Raw genomic sequence first — 19585 nt, 5'->3', positions numbered from 1 at the left:
ACAGATCTACTGCACACCACTCCTCTCAGGATCCCTCCCTCTCGACCCATCTTCCTCTACTTTCTTCACTGCCTCAGCATATGACAACTTCTGCACAAACCATGGAAACCTCAACCTCCCTCTCACACAGGATATTTCTGATCCCCAGCCCCAGGGGCACCCCTACAATTAACATATACAGTGCCTTGCGAAAGTATTCGACCCCCTTGAACTTTGCAACCTTTTGCCACATTTCAGGCTTCAAACATAAAGATAAAACTATTTTTTGAAGAATCAACAACATGTGGGACACAATCATGAAGTGGAAAGACTTATTGGATATTTCAAACTTTTTTAACAAATCAAAAACTGAAAAATTGGGCGTGCAAAATTATTCAGCCCCCTTAAGTTAATACTTTGTAGTGCCACCTTTTGCTGCGATTACAGCTGTAAGTCGCTTGGGGTATGTCTATCAGTTTTACACATCGAGAGACTGAATTTTTTTCCCATTCCTCCTTGCAAAACAGCTCGAGCTCAGTGAGGTTGGATGGAGAGCATTTGTGAACAGCAGTTTTCAGTTCTTTCCACAGATTCTCGATTGGATTCAGGTCTGGACTTTGACTTGGCCATTTTAACACCTGGATATGTTTATTTTTGAACCATTCCATTGTAGATTTTGCTTTATGTTTTGGATCATTGTCTTGTTGGAAGACAAATCTCCGTCCCAGTCTCAGGTCTTTTGCAGACTCCATCAGGTTTTCTTCCAGAATGGTCCTGTATTTGGCTCCATCCATCTTCCCATCAATTTTAACCATCTTCCCTGTCCCTGCTGAAGAAAAGCAGGCCCAAACCATGATGCTGCCACCACCATGTTTGACAGTGGGTATGGTGTGTTCAGGGTGATGAGCTGTGTTGCTTTTACGCCAAACATAACATTTTGCATTGTTGCCAAAAAGTTCAATTTTGGTTTCATCTGACCAGAGCACCTTCTTCCACATGTTTGGTGTGTCTCCCAGGTGGCTTGTGGCAAACTTTAAACAACACTTTTTATGGATATCTTTAAGAAATGGCTTTCTTCTTGCCACTCTTCCATAAAGGCCAGATTTGTGCAATATACGACTGATTGTTGTCCTATGGACAGAGTCTCCCACCTCAGCTCTAGATCTCTGCAGTTCATCCAGAGTGATCATGGGCCTCTTGGCTGCATCTCTGATCAGTCTTCTCCTTGTATGAGCTGAAAGTTTAGAGGGACGGCCAGGTCTTGGTAGATTTGCAGTGGTCTGATACTCCTTCCATTTCAATATTATCGCTTGCACAGTGCTCCTTGGGATGTTTAAAGCGTGGGAAATCTTTTTGTATCCAAATCCGGCTTTAAACTTCTTCACAACAGTATCTCGGACCTGCCTGGTGTGTTCCTTGTTCTTCATGATGCTCTCTGCGCTTTTAACGGACCTCTGAGACTATCACAGTGCAGGTGCATTTATACGGAGACTTGATTACACACAGGTGGATTGTATTTATCATCATTAGTCATTTAGGTCAACATTGGATCATTCAGAGATCCTCACTGAACTTCTGGAGAGAGTTTGCTGCACTGAAAGTAAAGGGGCTGAATAATTTTGCTAAAAAATATCCAATAAATGTCGTTCCACTTCATGATTGTGTCCCACTTGTTGTTGATTCTTCACAAAAAATACAGTTTTACATCTTTATGTTTGAAGCCTGAAATGTGGCAAAAGGTCGTAAAGTTCAAGGGGGCCGAATACTTTCGCAAGGCACTGTACCACTACTTTCCCCAATGCTACACATTCCTTTGTCTCATGCTCTTTGGCCAAACTTCTCACACCAAGTAACTTCCCTCCTACACACTGCTACCACATGCCCACACCTGTCACAAGGTAATGTATTTGGCACAAAAGCTCGTACATGATAACTTAACATCACTTTTTCGGGCAAAGAATCAACATCAAAATTCAAAAGAACAGACAATGACTCTTCTGTTTCACCACTCATGCCACACTGTCTGCGTCACACCAAACAGCGAGCATCACAACTATTCACTTGGTCAACTTTTACATTTACTGCTACCCCAGTAATCACTCCTTTCAATGGCACCCTTTTCTTGAGAGCAAAACAATTCACATTTCTTGCCCCCATTAGTTTAACGCATTGTGCCTTCTCCCTCTGACCAGCAGAATTACTAACAATAACCACAAGACCACTTCTGGTTACCCTCACCGATTCCACTACACCCAACTCTGTTTTAACCCACCCTGAAACCACAAATGGATCAGCCAAAAGGCAAGGGTCCACTTTTCCCAAAAACTACTGTCACGGACTCTTTATCCTGACCCTCGGTGCAAGTTTGGGCTCCGAGAACCTCATCACACCTACCACCTCTGATACTTCGCCCTCATTCACTTCCATTTCTCCTTCTGTCTTCAGCTCACTCTGCTTATACTTTCTACCATTCGTCTTCTCAAACTATCTCCCTTTTCCAGCCATTTTTAACCAACTTAAGCTCACCCTCTTCTTCAATCTCTCTTAAACCTCCTCTGCCTCTCTTTTTCCTTCCATTCCTCCTCCATATTCCAAATCAAATTTTATTGGTCACATACACTTGTTTAGCAGATGCTATTGTGGGTGTAGCGAAATGCTTGTGTTTCTAGCTCCAACAGTGCAGTAATATCTAACAAGTGATATCTAACAATTTCCCAATACACACCTAAGTAAAGGAATATATGGACGAGCGATGTCAGAGTGGCATAGACTAAGAGTAGAATACAGTATATACATATGAGATGAGTGATGCAAAATATGTGAACATTATTAAAGCGACTAGTGTTCCATTTATTAAAGTGACCAGATATTTGAATTATAAGTACATAGGCAGCAGCCTGTAATGTGCTAGTGATGGCTATAACAGTCTAATGGTCTTGCGATAGAAGCTGTTTTTCAGTCTCTCGGTCCCAGCTTTGATGCACATGTACTCACCTTGCCTTCTGGATGATATCGAGGTGAACAGACAGTGGCTTGGGTGGTTGTTGTCCTTGATGGTCTTTTTGGCCTTCCTGTGACATCGTGTGCTGTAGGTGTCCTAGAGGGCAGGTAGTTTGCTTCTGGTGATGCGTCTGGAGAGCCCTGCAGTTGTGTGCGGTGCAGTTGCCGTACCAGGTGGTGATACAGCCCGACAGGATGCTCTTAATTTTGCATCTGTAAAAGTTTGAGGGTTTTAGGTGCCAAGACAAATTTCTTCAGCCTCCTGTGTGGGTGGACCATTTCAGTTTGTCAGTGATGTGTACTCCGAGGAACTTGAAGCTTTCCACCTTCTCCACTGCGGTCCCTTCAATGTGGATAGGGGGTGCTCCCTCTGCTGTTTCCTGAAGTCCACGATCATCTCCTTTGTTTTGTTGATGTTGAGTGAGAGGTTATATTCCTGGCATCACTCTCCCGGAGTACGTATACGTCTCTTTATGACAATACTGGACTTCTCCTGACATGCATCTTGTTCTTGCCTTCTCAAGGGACGCCATTTAACCGGCTGTCACAAATTCTGTACAATCAGCACAAACCCCTCGGGGTGCAGCGCTCAACAGCCCATCCCACTTTTTAAAGCAGCTGCTTTGTCTTGATGTTCTTCTTTATCAAAAGCTACCGCACCGCTTTTCCATTTCAAACAAGCCTGCTCTTCCAACCACCACACCATGTCTCACTGCAGGAGCAGCTCAAAAGCCAGTTTTTGCAGCTGAATTGCGTTATTGAAAACGAAAACTATTCTCGGAACAGTTTGCTACTCCACGTCGCTGATTGGTCAGTTCACAGCGCTGCTAAACCCTCGTTTCTGATTGGACACTTTGCGAGGTGCACTTGGCTTTCAGTGTACAATTTATTGCTACAGCAGTGGGGGTCAGTGCCGTTTAAGAAGAGTGAGGACCATTTTTTTTAATGACCATGGCCTTATTTCTATTACAGCATATCGGATGACTGTCATCCATATATCATTCACCCAGTGATCGGTTTAGGCTACTACATGATACTCAAATTTTCCCTATACCCATCATGAGTTTGCTACAACCTAGCCCATGAATGACAGTTTCTAATGTAGGTGCACACAGGTTGAGAGCAGTGGTGATTTTACCATGTAAATCTTGGCGGGGCAAAAAAACAAATGTGGGACGCCACTACACAACACTAGACAATACATTAATTGCACTATAACAGTGACAAACGGTGCCCACAAACTGTTAGGGCCGACATAGACCTGTCCCAACAGCAGTCCCAACATCTTACCACCACTACACCTTGCTATCAGTTGAGCCTTCTCTGACAGCGAAACATTTCATTCAGCCTCATTTACTGCCTTTTAAAAAAACATAGCTGATATGGCTGACTTGCTTAAACAAATGTGGTTTCTATTGACAATTGTGGTGTACAAACTATGCCATAAGGGGACGACAAGTGGATAAGAGGCGATCTGTAATTTTGATTAAGACAATGTGCGAGTTTGGATGGACGTAGTCAATCTAACGATTTGTTTAGCACTTTTGAAACGTACAGTGGCAGAATTCAGAACATGGGCCGTTCTTACCTGTACACCAAGTCAGAACCGTTGGTTAAATAAAGGGGCATTTAAGCAGGCAATGAAGCTCTTACAATATTTGATGATTACATTTCTCTAAAACAGGTTATAGGTTACAATTGCACCACCAAATCAGAATAGTAGATGAAATTAAGAGATAAATATACCAAATTTTTCAGGTGAGGCACATGGGATACTAACATCTTACTACACAATATACACTTAGTATTACTTTCTTAGCTACAGTATACATATCTCCCTGCATATTACATAATTTATGCAGCAGCATACAATACATTTTGGACTCACCTTGTTGTGCTGTGCTCACTTGAACAGGAAGGTGGAGCGGCAGTCCTTTGTGGGCAAATGTTGTCATCAAAATCTGGCATTTTTTGGATTCATGGGAACTCGGAAAAAAACAAGGTTGAATCATGATGACGTCATTAATCTTTCAGGTCGTAGTTCTAGAAAGAGGCCGGATTTACAATTCCGAGTTTGACTGTTCAAAATGTATTTTCCCAGTTGGAGCTAATTTATTTGCGATTTACCCAGTTGACTTGAACTCACTGAAGTCAAGTTTTCGCAGTTCCGAGTTAACAGTTGTTTTGAGCGCTGCACAAGTCATGCATCATTGACAGCATGGCCAATTTTTAATGTTCATCATTAACCCCTTAATCCCAGATTTGGGACCACACATCCACTCCACTGAATAGCAGGATAGTGATTGTTAGCCACTGTCACTAATTCCTTCCAAACCACTCATTTTTTTGTGATTTCCAACTTGTTGCGTAATGGCCGATGAGAACCGATACGTTTTATCTATAATTTATCTTCATTATTTCTCCTTCATAAGTAATGATGTTGTTTCTGTACCAACAGACAGTACACTTTTATTTATTAGATTTTCCATTGACATAGATACCGTTTATTGGGACACATATATCCTGTTATTACAGAAGCCCCTCATTCATTCAAGACATTGACCATGTGACTATTCCAGTCTGAGTTTTATACTAAAATGGATTCTATCACAAAGCTGTTTTGTTAAAAAAAAAGACATTGCATACATTCTTCGGAAGAAGTGCCATTAGTTTACTCTGTTACACTCAAATAAACACAATCTGTGGTGCAAATGTTGGTGCTGCTACAGTATGTCAGTGAACGTTGATACAGGTTTAATCCATAGTTCAGTGCAGTGTTTTATTATTCACAGCAGACACAGGTCAGTTTACTATTCATGAGCTGGACAGTTGCAGAAGATGTCAGTTTCTTGCAGTCAGAATCACTGACGTCACTAAACTGCCCAAGGTCACCACCAGAGCACCAAGCAGGAACTTCCATGAAATTCCCTGAAACACCAAGTGTCAAAAAACAGTCATGTTTTTTTTCCTACTTGTGAACTGAATTCAACTGAAACATTTCACGCAGGGAAAGTTCTCAGTGGCTTACAGGTGGCTTCTTGTTAGGAGTCAGAAATGGGGCAATATTGTCTCCAAGGAGCTGGGCAGGTTTGGCTTGCCACTTCTGGGTATTTTTGCCTCCTGATTGCCTTTTCACTAGCTTTGACAGCTCAACATGGATGGCCTGGGAAGGGAAAGAGACATACTGTAGTCACTTACCTTTAACCTCAATGTGAAACAAAATTCACAGGTGTCAGGTGTGTACTCATAAAGGACAATCTTATACAATACAATTTAGTATTTTAGCAGTGAACTATGCTAGGTGGATTGTCATTGAGAATGTGGTTGTAGTATAGGAGTTGACCAGTAGATGGTAGCATAGATCATATTAAATGCAACAATCTCAGGCTCAAGTCATTGTTGGACTTGATCAGTTTGAATTAGATCCCCTAATGTTGACATTCTTGACACTCACATTTTGTTTATCTTTCTAGCATAAAATGAAATTGTTAACCAATATTATACAACAAATATATGGCAGTTTCCTGTTAAGCCCTCACCAAAGTTGTCTTTTTAAATACATATTTTTATTATTTAATTTTTCTTGTTTCAGGTCAACATCACAAACCAATTGTATATATGTAGAATAAGGTAACATAAAACAGTGACTGTAAACAAAAACACACACAAAAAAACAAGATTTAAACATTCACTTTCAGTTCTCTTCTCTCTTACAATCTTCCATTACCCTTAACAATCTTTCTTTTCATTCAACATGGAGTCAGCTTCCATTACATGCCTTTATTAATTTGACTGTTGTGTGTGGCTGTAGTATATCAGAGTTCAGTTGTATCAACAGAAGACCCGTAGACTCGCAGCCTATTTTATATTAACACTTCTCAGGGTATCTGCGAGATTAGGACGAAGAGATAGTTAAAAGGGTCACATAATATATAGGGTCTCCTTCCTTGTTCCTAAATATAGCACACATTTTCTCCTGTGGCAGCACTTTAAAGATCTCACAGTACCACTGATTTATTGTGGGTGGCTGGTCTTTTATCCAGTTAAGGAGAATGCATTTGTGGGCCATAAAGAGTTAAGGAGATTGAGCTGTGCTAAGGTAAGTGAGGACCTGTTTCCGACGACACCCAGTACAAATAGCCATGAGTCCATTCTTATAGGACATCTGAACATGCCATCCAGCTCCATTTCTACATTTTCCCAGAAATCTTCCCATGTGGACATGTGTCATTTTCATGCCTACACTTACAGCAGGTATCAGACAATTCTGCATTCATTTTTATTACATATAATGGGAGACCTATGATTCCTTTGCATATTCGTATATTGCATCTCTTGCACCTTGTTGCAGGTGAACAGTCGGCTTGCCTTGAGCATAGCCTTTGTACAGTTTTGGATTTCTGAGCCTTTTCCCAGCTCTGTCTCTCATACCTTCGTCAGGGTACTTGAGCTACTTCAACATTTGTGTGTATAGCAGCATAAAAGTAGGACATAAAGTGCTTAGGTCTTTCAGCTTTCTGCAAGAGATTGTCAACTGGGGTTCATATTGGGTTCTGGGGGGAACACCATCTTAGATTCAATAAAATGTCTTACTTGCAGATAGCCAAAGAATTGTCTGTGTGGTACAGAAAATGTTGGATTTCCTGAAATGATAGGAATGGCTCAAAGTTGTCTTGTGTTTTGTAGTGTACTTAGTTTCACATTTATTTTTATTTAGTAGGGTCTTGGTAGCCTAATCGTCATTGTTCATTCTAGTGATACTGAAATTACAGTACTGGTTAGATTTTTTTTTTATAGGACTTAAATTAATAATGAGATTTGATGACAAAGCTTTGGTCAAACAAAAGATTGATGTTCTTTCTTATCAAGATGATTGATTGATAATAATGGAATATTTCTGGTAGGCAGTGTCGATAGTGCAAAAAGGCTTTTATATGTCATTTGGATTCCGAATGTTTCTGCTTTTCAATTCCTTACCTACTCGGCTAAATGAGGTCTCTGGGGGTAAAGATTGTTTTATCCACCATCAAGGCAAGGGTGTAATTACCAAGGCAGCAGATATTTTAGTTTTGTCTAGACAACAGTGTCTCACCACCACCAGTGCACACTTCAGGTCAAGCCAAATAGGGCGATGGCCACAAAAGCACATTCAGAGCATGGTTTAAAAACAAACACACAACACTCCGAATTATACCGACAAGGGATAACATTTCTATATAAAAAACACAGAGTTTTGTGGGGGTGGGGGGCATAATGATATTATTAACTAACTGTAGGCCCTCATTGCAACTTTAATCCTAATGAAGGACTTAAAGGTGTTAAATTAATTAAAATGTTGATTTGCTTTATTAGTGTGACATCAGTGTTTCCAGACAGCTCTAATCTTTGTGGCTGAGTAGAGAATTTTGCAGACAGCAATAGGAGCAAGACAGAACAGGTCTTCACTGTGGCTATAGAACTAACACTACACAATGATCTTTGCAAAGTGTCTGGGCTCTAGTACCTTTGGTTGACTTTTCTTTGCTAAACGATATTGTGCCCATGCGCAAAATCTGAGGTGAGTTTTCAGTCTGCAGTTTTTTCTGGTCATGGAAAAAACATTTAATTCCACATGTTCTGGTCTAAACCAATACAGAGGCAAAATCTACCATAATTGTTTTTGAAGCACACACCCATAATACGTTTTGGGGGAATTTTCCATGACTGGGTCTTCATATTCTCAGATTCTTAGCTCTTGTCAAGTAAACATACTGTGTGACAAAGTAGAATGACAACTGGGAATGTAGTTCCCAATTCAAGTTCACTACTTTAAGTTCTGTAAAATACAACACAAACCGATGCCCAACAGCTTCTTTTGTGGCATTACTTTGACTTTGGCAGTATTGGGCTATAGTACATACTATAGCCCAATAACGCTGTTAACTAAGGGTGAACTGTGAGTCACACACTACTCCAGACATGATTTAAGAACTTGTTCAGTATTGTACTGTATCATTTTATTTCCATCACATCTCTTGCCTAGTGTCAGCTGAGACAATGTCTTTTTGATTGGGAAATCATTTCAGGGACCTGTAGTGGACATGGATCCTTGATCTGTTTGTGGGGGGATTGGATTTCACTAGCAGGCTAGGGAGAGGTGGTGAGAATCTAGAGATAGTCTGTCTATCTCACCTTGGTGGACGGCTCCAGTTTCAGAGCCTTCTTCAGTATCTCCATGGCCTCCCCGTATTCGCTCTTGTCTGACAGAAGCTGCAAACAGATGACAAAATCTCTGAACAGCTAAATCGACATCCTTCAGTAGTATACTGTACATGTTTCAGTTGTACATGTTGATTTGCAGTAAATCTTTACACTCATCTAAAATATCTGAATAGGGTTATGTAACATAATTATTAATGCACCCAGGGACTGTAGACTAATGACAGTGGATTGAAGGTGAGGTAATGTGATGTTAGTGTGTCCCTCACCTTTCCTGTTCTGAAGAGGGCTTTGACATTTTGTGGGTCCAGGGACAAAACATCCCGGCTGGTGTGTAGTGCGTCGTCGTACTGCTCCAGTTTCAGCTGAGCCGCTGCCAGGTTGTTGAGACACTTCACCCGGTAGTCCTGCACCTCCTCCCCCTCCTCCAGCACAGCACTTCCACCATCTAGGGGAAACAGGCCACACAGCCTCTCACACCTGGGCTATTGTTATGTATATGTCTTGGGAGCCCCAGTCTTTCTAGGTTTCAGGGAGAATTATATACTTACAAAGGAACTGAACGGAGGAGAGACTGGGTATTTGATGTACTAAGGACATCTGTATGTTTGTTTGCCACAGTTATAAAAATCCACTGTTAAAGGCCTAGTGCAGTCAAAAATGTGATGGTCCTGTATTTTATATACACTGAGTATACCAAACATTAGGAACACCTTTAGTATTAGAAAAATAAGAGTGAAGAAAAAATATTTACCAGATAAACTAAAGTAAAAAAAATAAAACCGCTACAATACAATAACAGTAAAACTGACTATCCTACCGATCCTCGACTTCGGCGACGTCATCTACAAAATAGCTTCCAACACTCTACTCAGGAAACTGGATGCAGTTTATCAGAGTGTCATCCGTTTTGTCACTAAAGCACCTTATACCACCCACCACTGCGACTTGTATGCTCTAGTCGGCTGGCCTTCGCTCCATATTCGTCGCCAGACCCACTGGTTCCAGGTCATCTACAAGTCCATGCTAGATAAAGCTCCACCTTATCTCAGTTCACTGGTCACGATGGCAACACCCACCCGTAGCACGCGCTCCAGCAGGTGTATCTCACCGATCATCCCTAAAGCCAACACCTCGTTTGGCCTCCTTTCGTTCCAGTTTTCTGCTGCCTGTGACTGGAACGAATTGCAGAAATTGCTGAAGTTGGAGACTTATCTCACTCACTAACTTCAAACATCTGCTATCTGAGCAGCTAATCAATCGCTGCAGCTGAACATAGTCTTATCGGTAAATAGCCCACTCAATTATACCTACCTCATCTCCATACTGTTTTTATTTATTTACTTTTCTGCTCTTTTGCACATCAATATCTCTACCTGTACATGACCATCTGATCATTTATCACTCCAGTGTTATTCTGCAAAATTGTAATTATTTGGCTACCTCCTCATGCCTTTTGCACACAATGTACAGTGCCTTGCGAAAGTATTCGGACCCCTTGAACTTTGCGACCTTTTGCCACATTTCAGGCTTCAAACATAAAGATATAAAACTGTATTTTTTTATGAAGAATCAACAACAAGTGGGACACAATCATGAAATGGAACGACATTTATTGGATATTTCAAACTTTTTTAACAAATCAAAAACTGAAAAATTGGGCGTGCAAAATTATTCAGCCCCCTTAAGTTAATACTTTGTGGCACCACCTTTTGCTGCGATTACAGCTGTAAGTCGCTTGGGGGATGTCTCTATTAGTTTTGCACATCGAGAGACTGAAATGGCTTTCTTCTTGCCACTCTTCCATAAAGGCCAGATTTGTGCAATATACGACTGATTGTTGTCCTATGGACAGAGTCTCCCACCTCAGCTGTAGATCTCTGCAGTTCATCCAGAGTGATCATGGGCCTCTTGGCTGCATCTCTGATCAGTCTTCTCCTTGTATGAGCTGAAAGTTTAGAGGGTGGGCCAGGTCTTGATAGATTTGCAGTGGTCTGATACTCGTTCCATTTCAATATTATCGCTTGCACAGTGCTCCTTGGGATGTTTAAAGCTTGGGAAATCTTTTTGTATCCAAATCCGGCTTTAAACTTCTTCACAACAGTATCTCGGACCTGCCTGGTGTGTTCCTTGTTCTTCATGATGCTCTCTGCGCTTTTAACGGACCTCTGAGACTATCACAGTGCAGGTGCATTTATACGGAGACTTGATTACACACAGGTGGATTGTATTTATCATCATTAGTCATTTAGTTCAACATTGGATCATTCAGAGATCCTCACTGAACTTCTGGAGAGAGTTTGCTGCACTGAAAGTAAAGGGGCTGAACAATTTTGCACACACAATTTTTCAGTTTTTGATTTGTTAAAGTTTGAAATATCCAATAAATGTCATTCCACTTCATGATTGTGTCCCACTTGTTGTTGATTCTTCACAAAAAAATAGTTTTATATATTTATGTTTGAAGCCTGAAATGTGGCAAAAGGTCGCAAAGTTCAAGGGGGCCGAATACTTTCGCAAGGCACTGTATATAGACCCTTTTTTTCTACTGTGTTATTGACTTGTTTATTGTTTACTCAATGTGTAACTCTGTTGTCTGTTCACACTGCTATGCTTTATCTTGGCCAGGTCGCAGTTGCAAATGAGAACTTGTTCTCAACTAGCCTACCTGGTTAAATAAAGGTGAAATGAAAATAAAATTAAAATAACAAGGCTACAGATTTAGTCAGAAGTTTACATACACTTAGGTCATTAAAACTCATTTTTCAACCACTCCACATATTTATTGTTAACAAACTATAGTTTGGCAAGTTGGTTAGGACATTTACTTTGCACATGACACAAGTCATTTTTCTAACAATTGTTTACAGACAGTGAATTATCACAATTCCAGTGGGTCAGAAGTTAACACGCTAAGTTGACTGTGCCTTTAAACAGCTTGGAAAATTCCAGCTTCTGATAGGCTAATTTACTTCATTTGAGTCAATTGGAGGTGTACCTGTGGATGTATTTCAAGGCCTACCTTCAAACTCAGTGCCTCTTTGCTTGACATCATGAGAAAATCAAAAGAAATCAACCAAGACCTCAGAAAAAACAATGTAGACCTCCAAGTCTGGTTCATCCTTGGGAGCAATTTCCAAACGCCTGAAGGTACCACGTTCATCTGGACAAACGGTAGTACGCAAGTATGAACACCATGGGACCACGCAGCCGTCATACCACTCAGGAAGGAGACACGTTCTGTCTCCTAGAGATGAATGTACTTTGGTGCAAAAAGTGCAAATCAATCCCAGAACAACAGCAAAGGATCCTGTGAAGATGCTGGAGGAAACAGGTACAAAGGTATCTATATCTTCATAGTAAAACGAGTCTTATGTCGACACAACCTGAAAGTCCGCTCAGCAAGGAAGAAGCCACTGCTCCAAAACCGCCATTAAAAACGCCACACTACGGTTTGCAACTGCACATGGGGACAAAGATTGTACTTTTTGGAGAAATGTCCTCTGGTCTGATGAAACAAAAATGGAACTGTTTGGCCATAATGACCATCGTTATGTTTGGAGGGAAAAGGGGACGCTTGCAAGCCATAGAACACCATCCCAACCGTGAAGCACGGGAGTGGCAGCATCATGCAATGTGGGGGTGCTTTGCTGCAGGAGGGTCTGGTGCACTTCACAAAATAGATGGCATCATGAGGAAAGAAAATTACGTGAATATATTGAAGCAACATCTCAAGACAACAGTCAGGAAGTTGAAGCTTGGTCACAAATGGGTCTTCCAAATGGACAATGACCCCAAGCATACTTCCAAAGTTGTGCCAAAATGGCTTAAGGACAACAAAGTCAAGGTATTGGAGTGGCCATCACAAGACCGGACCTCAATTCTATAAAAATTTGTGGGCAGAACTGAAAACGTGTGTGCAAGCAAGAAGGCCTACAAACCTGACTCAGTTACACCAGCGTTGTCATGAGGAATGGGCAAACATTCCACCAACTTGTGGAAGGCTACACAAAACATTTGACCCAAGTTAAACACTTTAAAGGCAATGCTACCACATGCTAATTGAGAGTATGTAAACTTCTGACCCACTGGGAATGTGATGAAAGAAATAAAAGCTGAAATAAATCATTCTCTCTACTATTATTCTGACATTTCACATTCTTAAAATAAAGTGGTGATCCTAACTGACCGAAGACAGGGAATTTTTACTAGTATTACATTTCAGGAATTGTGAAAAAGAGGTGTATGTGTAAACTTTCGACTTCAACTGTATATACAGGGGGTAATTGAGGTAATATGTCCATGTAGGTAGGGGTATGCATAGATATTAAACAGCGAATAGCAGCAGTGTAAAACAAGGGGGGGGGGGGTAATGCAAATAGCCATTTGCTTAGCTGTTCAGCAGTCTTATGGCTTGGGGGTAGAGGCTGTTCAGAAGCCTTTTAGACCTAGATTTGGTGCTTCAGTACCGCCTGCCATGAAGTAGCAGAGAGAACTGTCTATGACTTGGGTGGCTGGAGTCTTTGGCAATTTTCAGGGCCTTCCTCTGACACCGCCTGGTATAGAGGTCCTGGATGGCAGGAAGCTTGGCCCCAGTGATGTACTGGGCTGTACGCACTACCCTCTGTAGGGCCTTGCGGTCAGAGGCCGAGCAGTTGCCATACCAGGCAATGATGCAACCAGTCAGGATGCTCTCAATGGTGCAGCTGTAGAATATTTTGAGGATCTGAGGACCCATGCTAAATCTTTTCAGTTTCCTGGGGGAGAATAGGCATTGTCGTGCACTCTTCACAACTGTCTTGGTGTTTTTGCACCATTATAGTTTGTTGGTTATGTGGACACCAAGGAACATGAAGCGGGCAGATGTGTTGTTGTCTACCCTTTTCACCTGGGGCGGCCCGTCAGGAAGTCCAGGATCCAGTTGCAGAGGGAGGTGTTTAGTCCCAGGGTCCTTAGCTTAGTGCTGAGCTTTAAAGTCTCTATGGTGTTGAACGCTGAGCTGTAGTCAATGAACAACATTCTCACGTAGGTGTTCCTTTTGTCCAGGTGGGAAAGGGCCGTGTTTGAGTGCAATAGAGATCGCGTCATCTGTGGATCTGTTGGGGGGGTATGCAAATTGCTGGCCCATGTTGACTCCAATACCTCCCACAGTTGTCAAGTTGGCTGGATGTCGTTTGGGTGGTATACCATTCTTGATAAACACAGGAAACTGTTGAGTGTGAAAAACCCAGCAGCGTTGCAGTTCTTGACACAATCCGGTGCACTTGACACCTACTACCATAATCCTTCTTTAACCTGTCTCCTCCACTTCATCTACATTGATTTGAAGTGGATTTAACAAGTGACATCAATAAGGGATCATAGCTTTCACCTGGATTCACCTGGTCAGTCAATGTCATGTTCTTAAACCTTGTGTGGTGTTCATGTTTTTGTTATTCACCCAATGTTCGCGGGTCTGATGGACCCAAGAAATTATAAGGGTTTTTAAAACAATACAGCCATAACAATTAATGTAAAAATACTTAACTTAGATGTTGAAATATCAATTACAAGCAATATAGACAGCATACATGGTTAATATTTGCCGTTTACCTCTGCTAGATCACATTTATCAATAAAATCGCTATTCGTTTGTTTTCATAAAATGTGAATTCTGAAAACAAAATTTAATTATAGTCAAGACGTGTGTGGAATAAATCATGTTTATCCTGAACAAATATACATGAAACAAGGTTTTCATCACTATTGAAGTTTATTGCTTTGAAGTGAACAAATTGGAAGGACAAATTTAAATCCAGTATTTTATGGAAATGATTAATCAACATTTTAAGGGCGGTCTACACATCACATGAGGGACAGAGGTTTACTGTGTGTTCCAAATGTATTTCTTACACTTTCTTACACTATTTCTTACACTTTTTGTACTGGGTCTTCCTGTCCTTCTTGGGTCCCCACACATCACAGCGCTTCTTCTTGTTGCTACCAGCTGCAATCTTGAATGATGAAAACACTTAGTTCAGGAATTTTACTAACATCTCACTCACTCACATATATAGTTATAGCAGGCCAAGTCAGGAGAGTCAGACACACACAGGGAAGAACATACCATCATATTTTCTCCTCCTGCAGGCTGCTGTTGAGCTAGTTGCTGACGGGCTGGTCCTGAGGCTGGCTGATGTTCAATATCATCCTCTTCTTCCAACTCACTGTCAGACTCCAAATTGACAGAGACATGATCCACATATTCTGAAAATTCTTCATCTTCCAAAGTGGAAGACACTCCTTCCACACTAGCTTCCCCCTCTGCAAAAATTATTTCTAAGGCCCTCTGAGCAGTGATTATTTCTGCCTTACTGATTGATTGTGGTAAGGAGCCACACATGCAAAGCTATTAATTTGTTGGTTCCCTCCCCCAATTTGCACCTGGCTGGAGTAGAGTGTAGGAAAATACAGCATTTTTTTTTTTACAACGTATCAAAATAATGTATTGAAGTAATGTATTGTAATAACATTGTGCAGGTTCCCGCAAGACATTGTGTAGTTTCACACACTACAAAGGGTAAAGAGTACGAGAAAAGAGGGAGACAGGCAGACAGGCAGGGAGACAGGCCGGTTCTTGGTGCTACATTGAAACAGCAGGGAGACAGACTGGTTATTGGTGCTATGTTGAATCAGCAGGCCCAGGGAGGAGGAAGAAAGAAGGTACACAGCAAACCTTGGTTTAATTTTTACTTGTTTTTCACCTACACACACAATTTTCCACACTTGTATTACCCTCAGGCTCAGTGGACTCAAACAGCACATATGTAATAAATCTGTAGGGTGGTGCACAAATGTGTTTTCATTGAGGCCAATGACTCTCAGGTTTAATAAATTATTCAGTGTATCATTTTTCTTTCAGTAAACATTTGATAATGTGTCCCACAGACCCGAACACCACACAAGGGTGAGTGTTTTGTGTACTCAGTGTATATGCCTACACTATGAGTTTGGAATAATACTGTGAAAATTATGACAATGCTCTTTTAGTTTATGAGAGAGTGGGGTAAGTTGAACAACCCATTGTCTTTAGGAAATTATACACACAATTAATTAATAATACAAACATAATAATATTTAGGAAGAGGTTATCCTTTCTTGGAGTCTGAGAAACCTTGGTGGTAAGCAAGGTTGGTAAGTAAATAACAAGTGGTAAGCAAATAACATTTTGACCAAGTCAAATTCATTTGTTGTGTTATGAGATTTAAGAGATTTGTGTTTCATGATGCTTGTATCTAAAACAAAGTAGATATTTTTAAGATTATTCTATAAATAATTTGGGTTCTCTAAACCTAGCATGAAAGTGCATCCTTGTAGCTGTGTGGGCTAATATAATCAACATTTTGGCTTGGGATAAGTTGAGCCAATGGCCATGGGGTACAGTGGCTTGCGAAAGTATTCACCCCCCTTGGCATTTTTCCTATTTTGTTGCCTTACAACCTAGAATTAAAATGGATTTTGGGGGAGTTCATATCATTTGCTTTACACAACATGCCTACCACTTTGAAGAAGCAAAATATTTTTTTTATTGTGAAACAAACAGAACTTGAATGTGCATAACTATTCATCCCCCCCCCAAAATAAATACTTTGTAGAGCCACCTTTTGCAGCAATTAAAGCTTCAAGTCTCTTGGGGTAAGTCTCTATAAGCTTGGCACATCTAGCCACTGTGATTTTTGGCCATTCTTCAAGGCAAAATTGCTCCAGCTCCTTCAAGTTGGATGGGTTCCGCAGGTGTACAACAATCTTTAAGTCATACCACAGATTCTCAATTGGATTGAGGTCTGGGCTTTGACTAAGCCATTCCAAGATATTTAAATGAATCCCCTTCAACCATTAGAGTGATGCTTTAGCAGTATGTTTAGGGTCATTGTCCTGCTGGAATCTCTGGAAGGTTCCTGACATTTCCCCTCAAGAATTTCCCTGTATTTAGTGCCATCCATCATTTCTCCAATTCTGACCAGTTTCCCTGCTGAAAAACATCCCCACATCATGCTTCACTGTGGAGATGGTATTCTATGGGTGATGAGAGGTGTTGGGTTTGGACCAGAAATATTTTTTTCCTTGATGGCCAAAAAGCTCAATTTTAGTCTCATCTGACCACAGTACCTTCTTCCATATGTTTGGGGAGTCTCCCACATGTCTTTTGGCGAACACCAAATGTGTTTGCTTATTTTTTTTCTTTAAAGCAATTACTTTTTTCTGGACACTCTTCCATAAAGCCCAGCTTAAAGTGGTCCTATGGACAGATACTCCAGGCGCCGCTGTGGAGCTTAGCAGCTCCTTCAGGGTTATCTTTGGTCTCTTTGTTGCCTCTCTGATTAATTCCCTCCTTGCCTGGTCTGTGATTTTTGGTGGGCAGCCCTCTCTTGGCAGGTTTGTTGTGGTGCCATATTCTTTCCATTTTTGAATAATGGATTTAATGGTGTTCCGTGGGATGTTCAAAAGTTTGTTCCTGACCTGTTTGGAGAGATCCTTGGTCTTCATGGTGCCGCTTGCTTGGTGGTGCCGCTTGCTTAGTGGTGTTGCAGACTCTGGGGCCTTTCAGAACAGGTGTATATATATACTGTCAAGTGACACTTATATTGCACACAGGTGGACTTTATTTAACTGATTATGTGACTTCTGAAGGTAATTGGTTGCACCAGATCTTGTTTAATGGCTTCATAGAAAGGGGGTGAATACATTTGCACGCACCACTTTTCTGTTTTTTTATATGTTAGAATTTTTTTAAACGAGTTATTTCTTCCATTTCACTTAAACCCCCCCCCCCCCCCAATATCTACTTAAATTACAGGTTGTAATGCAACAAAATAGAAAAAACGCCAAGGGGGATGAATACTTTTGCAAAGCACTGTAAGTTAATTTTTTTTTATTTAATTTTATTTATTTAACATTTATTTAACTAGGCAAGTCAGTTAAGAACTAATTCTTATTTACAATGATGGCCTACACCGGCCAAACCAAGATAATGCTGGGCTAATTGTGCGCCACCCAGTGGAATTCCCAATCACAGCCGGTTGTGATACAGTCTGGATTCAAACCAAGGTGTCTGTAGTGACGCCTCTAGCACTGAGATGCAGTTCCTTAGACCGCTGTGCCACTCAGGAGCCAATGGATGAGCCAATGGCAAGTTGAGGAAATGTAAGTGTTTTCTTCCCAGGTGTAATGCAAGGCAACACCAGGGCCTGGCCTATGTTAAGTGTAAACAAAAAAGTACCAAGTATTTGTTAGGTGCTAAGTCTGTGTTAAAGTCCCTTAGAATGATAAAATGGAGTAAGTTATGCCAAGAGATCCCTTTCTTTGGACAAGCTATGATTTAAAATGCATGTTTACATGAATTCTGATTATTTCCAGGGATATACAACATCCTGAAATATAGGTAGATATCTTTGTTAGAAATAATACTATAGTTGCCTTGACGGATTGCTCACCTCACCCCACTCTTCCTAAGAGCTGTTTGAAAAGACTGCTTGAAATTTCAGCCTGTAATGGTGGGATGTAGTTTTGGCTTGCCTGGTAAATTAGTTTATAGACCAATAAGAGTTTCAAACCTCTCTGCCAATAACAGCTAGTTTTCAATGTTCCCCTCCCCACTGAGACAGACAGTTCTAGCACAATTCTTGCTAGAGAAATTGTTATTTGGAAATAAGCTATTTTTGTTTCTTTTTGACAATTTTAACATATTTTCAGTCTCCGAACAGTGGTGAATGGAAAGATATATCTGTTACACAAACACCATAAACTGTAATGAGTTTTGGCGATTGTCATTACGCCAGAATTCATGTGTCCACTGCTGTCTGCATCTTGGTGTTGGCCACTTATCTCTGCCTTGGAAAAATGTCTTCTTGTCAAACCATATCGCATTTTGGAGCATAGGCTATACCACCTGTTTTCAAATCCATATGCTCATTTTTTATGCCTTTGACATTTGATTATTATTTTTTACTTTTTATTTAACATTTATTTAACTAGGCAAGTTAATAAAGAACAAATTCTTATGTACAATGACGGCCTACCATTAGTTTAAGATATTTGAGGGATTGTTGTTAGCAGAGCTATGTTAGGATCTAGATTAGGGGGATGGAGCAGCTATTCAATGATTTACAGGATATTCTAGAGACAGACAAGGTTGATACATCTCGCTTAGATTCCAGGAGTGTGGTTATGCCATTGTGTATTCACGTGTGAATGGTGACTAGAGACATAAAACAAAGGGTTTTGATGCAAGTTTTATTTATATGTTGTATTTATTTGTCTGACAGTAACCATCCCAGCATTTGATCCTTTGCTTTACTAAAGCACAATGCCTTATGTCAATACAGCGTAGTGCAATGACTATCTGTGGTAATCCCAAGAGAAACGTGTA

At 40.8% G+C, this 19585-nt stretch overlaps 1 protein-coding gene across 1 annotated transcript in view; it reads right to left on the bottom strand.

Moving 5' to 3' along the window:
- Positions 1–5485: 5485 nt before the first annotated feature.
- LOC135508701 (peptidyl-prolyl cis-trans isomerase FKBP8-like) overlaps positions 5486–19585 on the bottom strand; it is a 50192-nt gene continuing 36092 nt past the window's right edge. The window contains exons 5-8 of the mRNA XM_064928933.1: positions 9447–9625; positions 9151–9228; positions 6008–6142; positions 5486–5907 (exon numbers count right to left, since the gene is read on the bottom strand). Coding sequence (XP_064785005.1) covers positions 5821–5907; positions 6008–6142; positions 9151–9228; positions 9447–9625 — 479 coding nt within the window. The 3' untranslated portion in view covers positions 5486–5820. The remainder of the gene's footprint in view (positions 5908–6007; positions 6143–9150; positions 9229–9446; positions 9626–19585) is intronic.

This window comes from Oncorhynchus masou, chromosome 22 (assembly GCF_036934945.1).
Source record: "Oncorhynchus masou masou isolate Uvic2021 chromosome 22, UVic_Omas_1.1, whole genome shotgun sequence".
Taxonomy (NCBI): Eukaryota; Metazoa; Chordata; class Actinopteri; order Salmoniformes; family Salmonidae; genus Oncorhynchus; species Oncorhynchus masou.
This window is presented reverse-complemented; position numbering and strand designations above follow the sequence as displayed.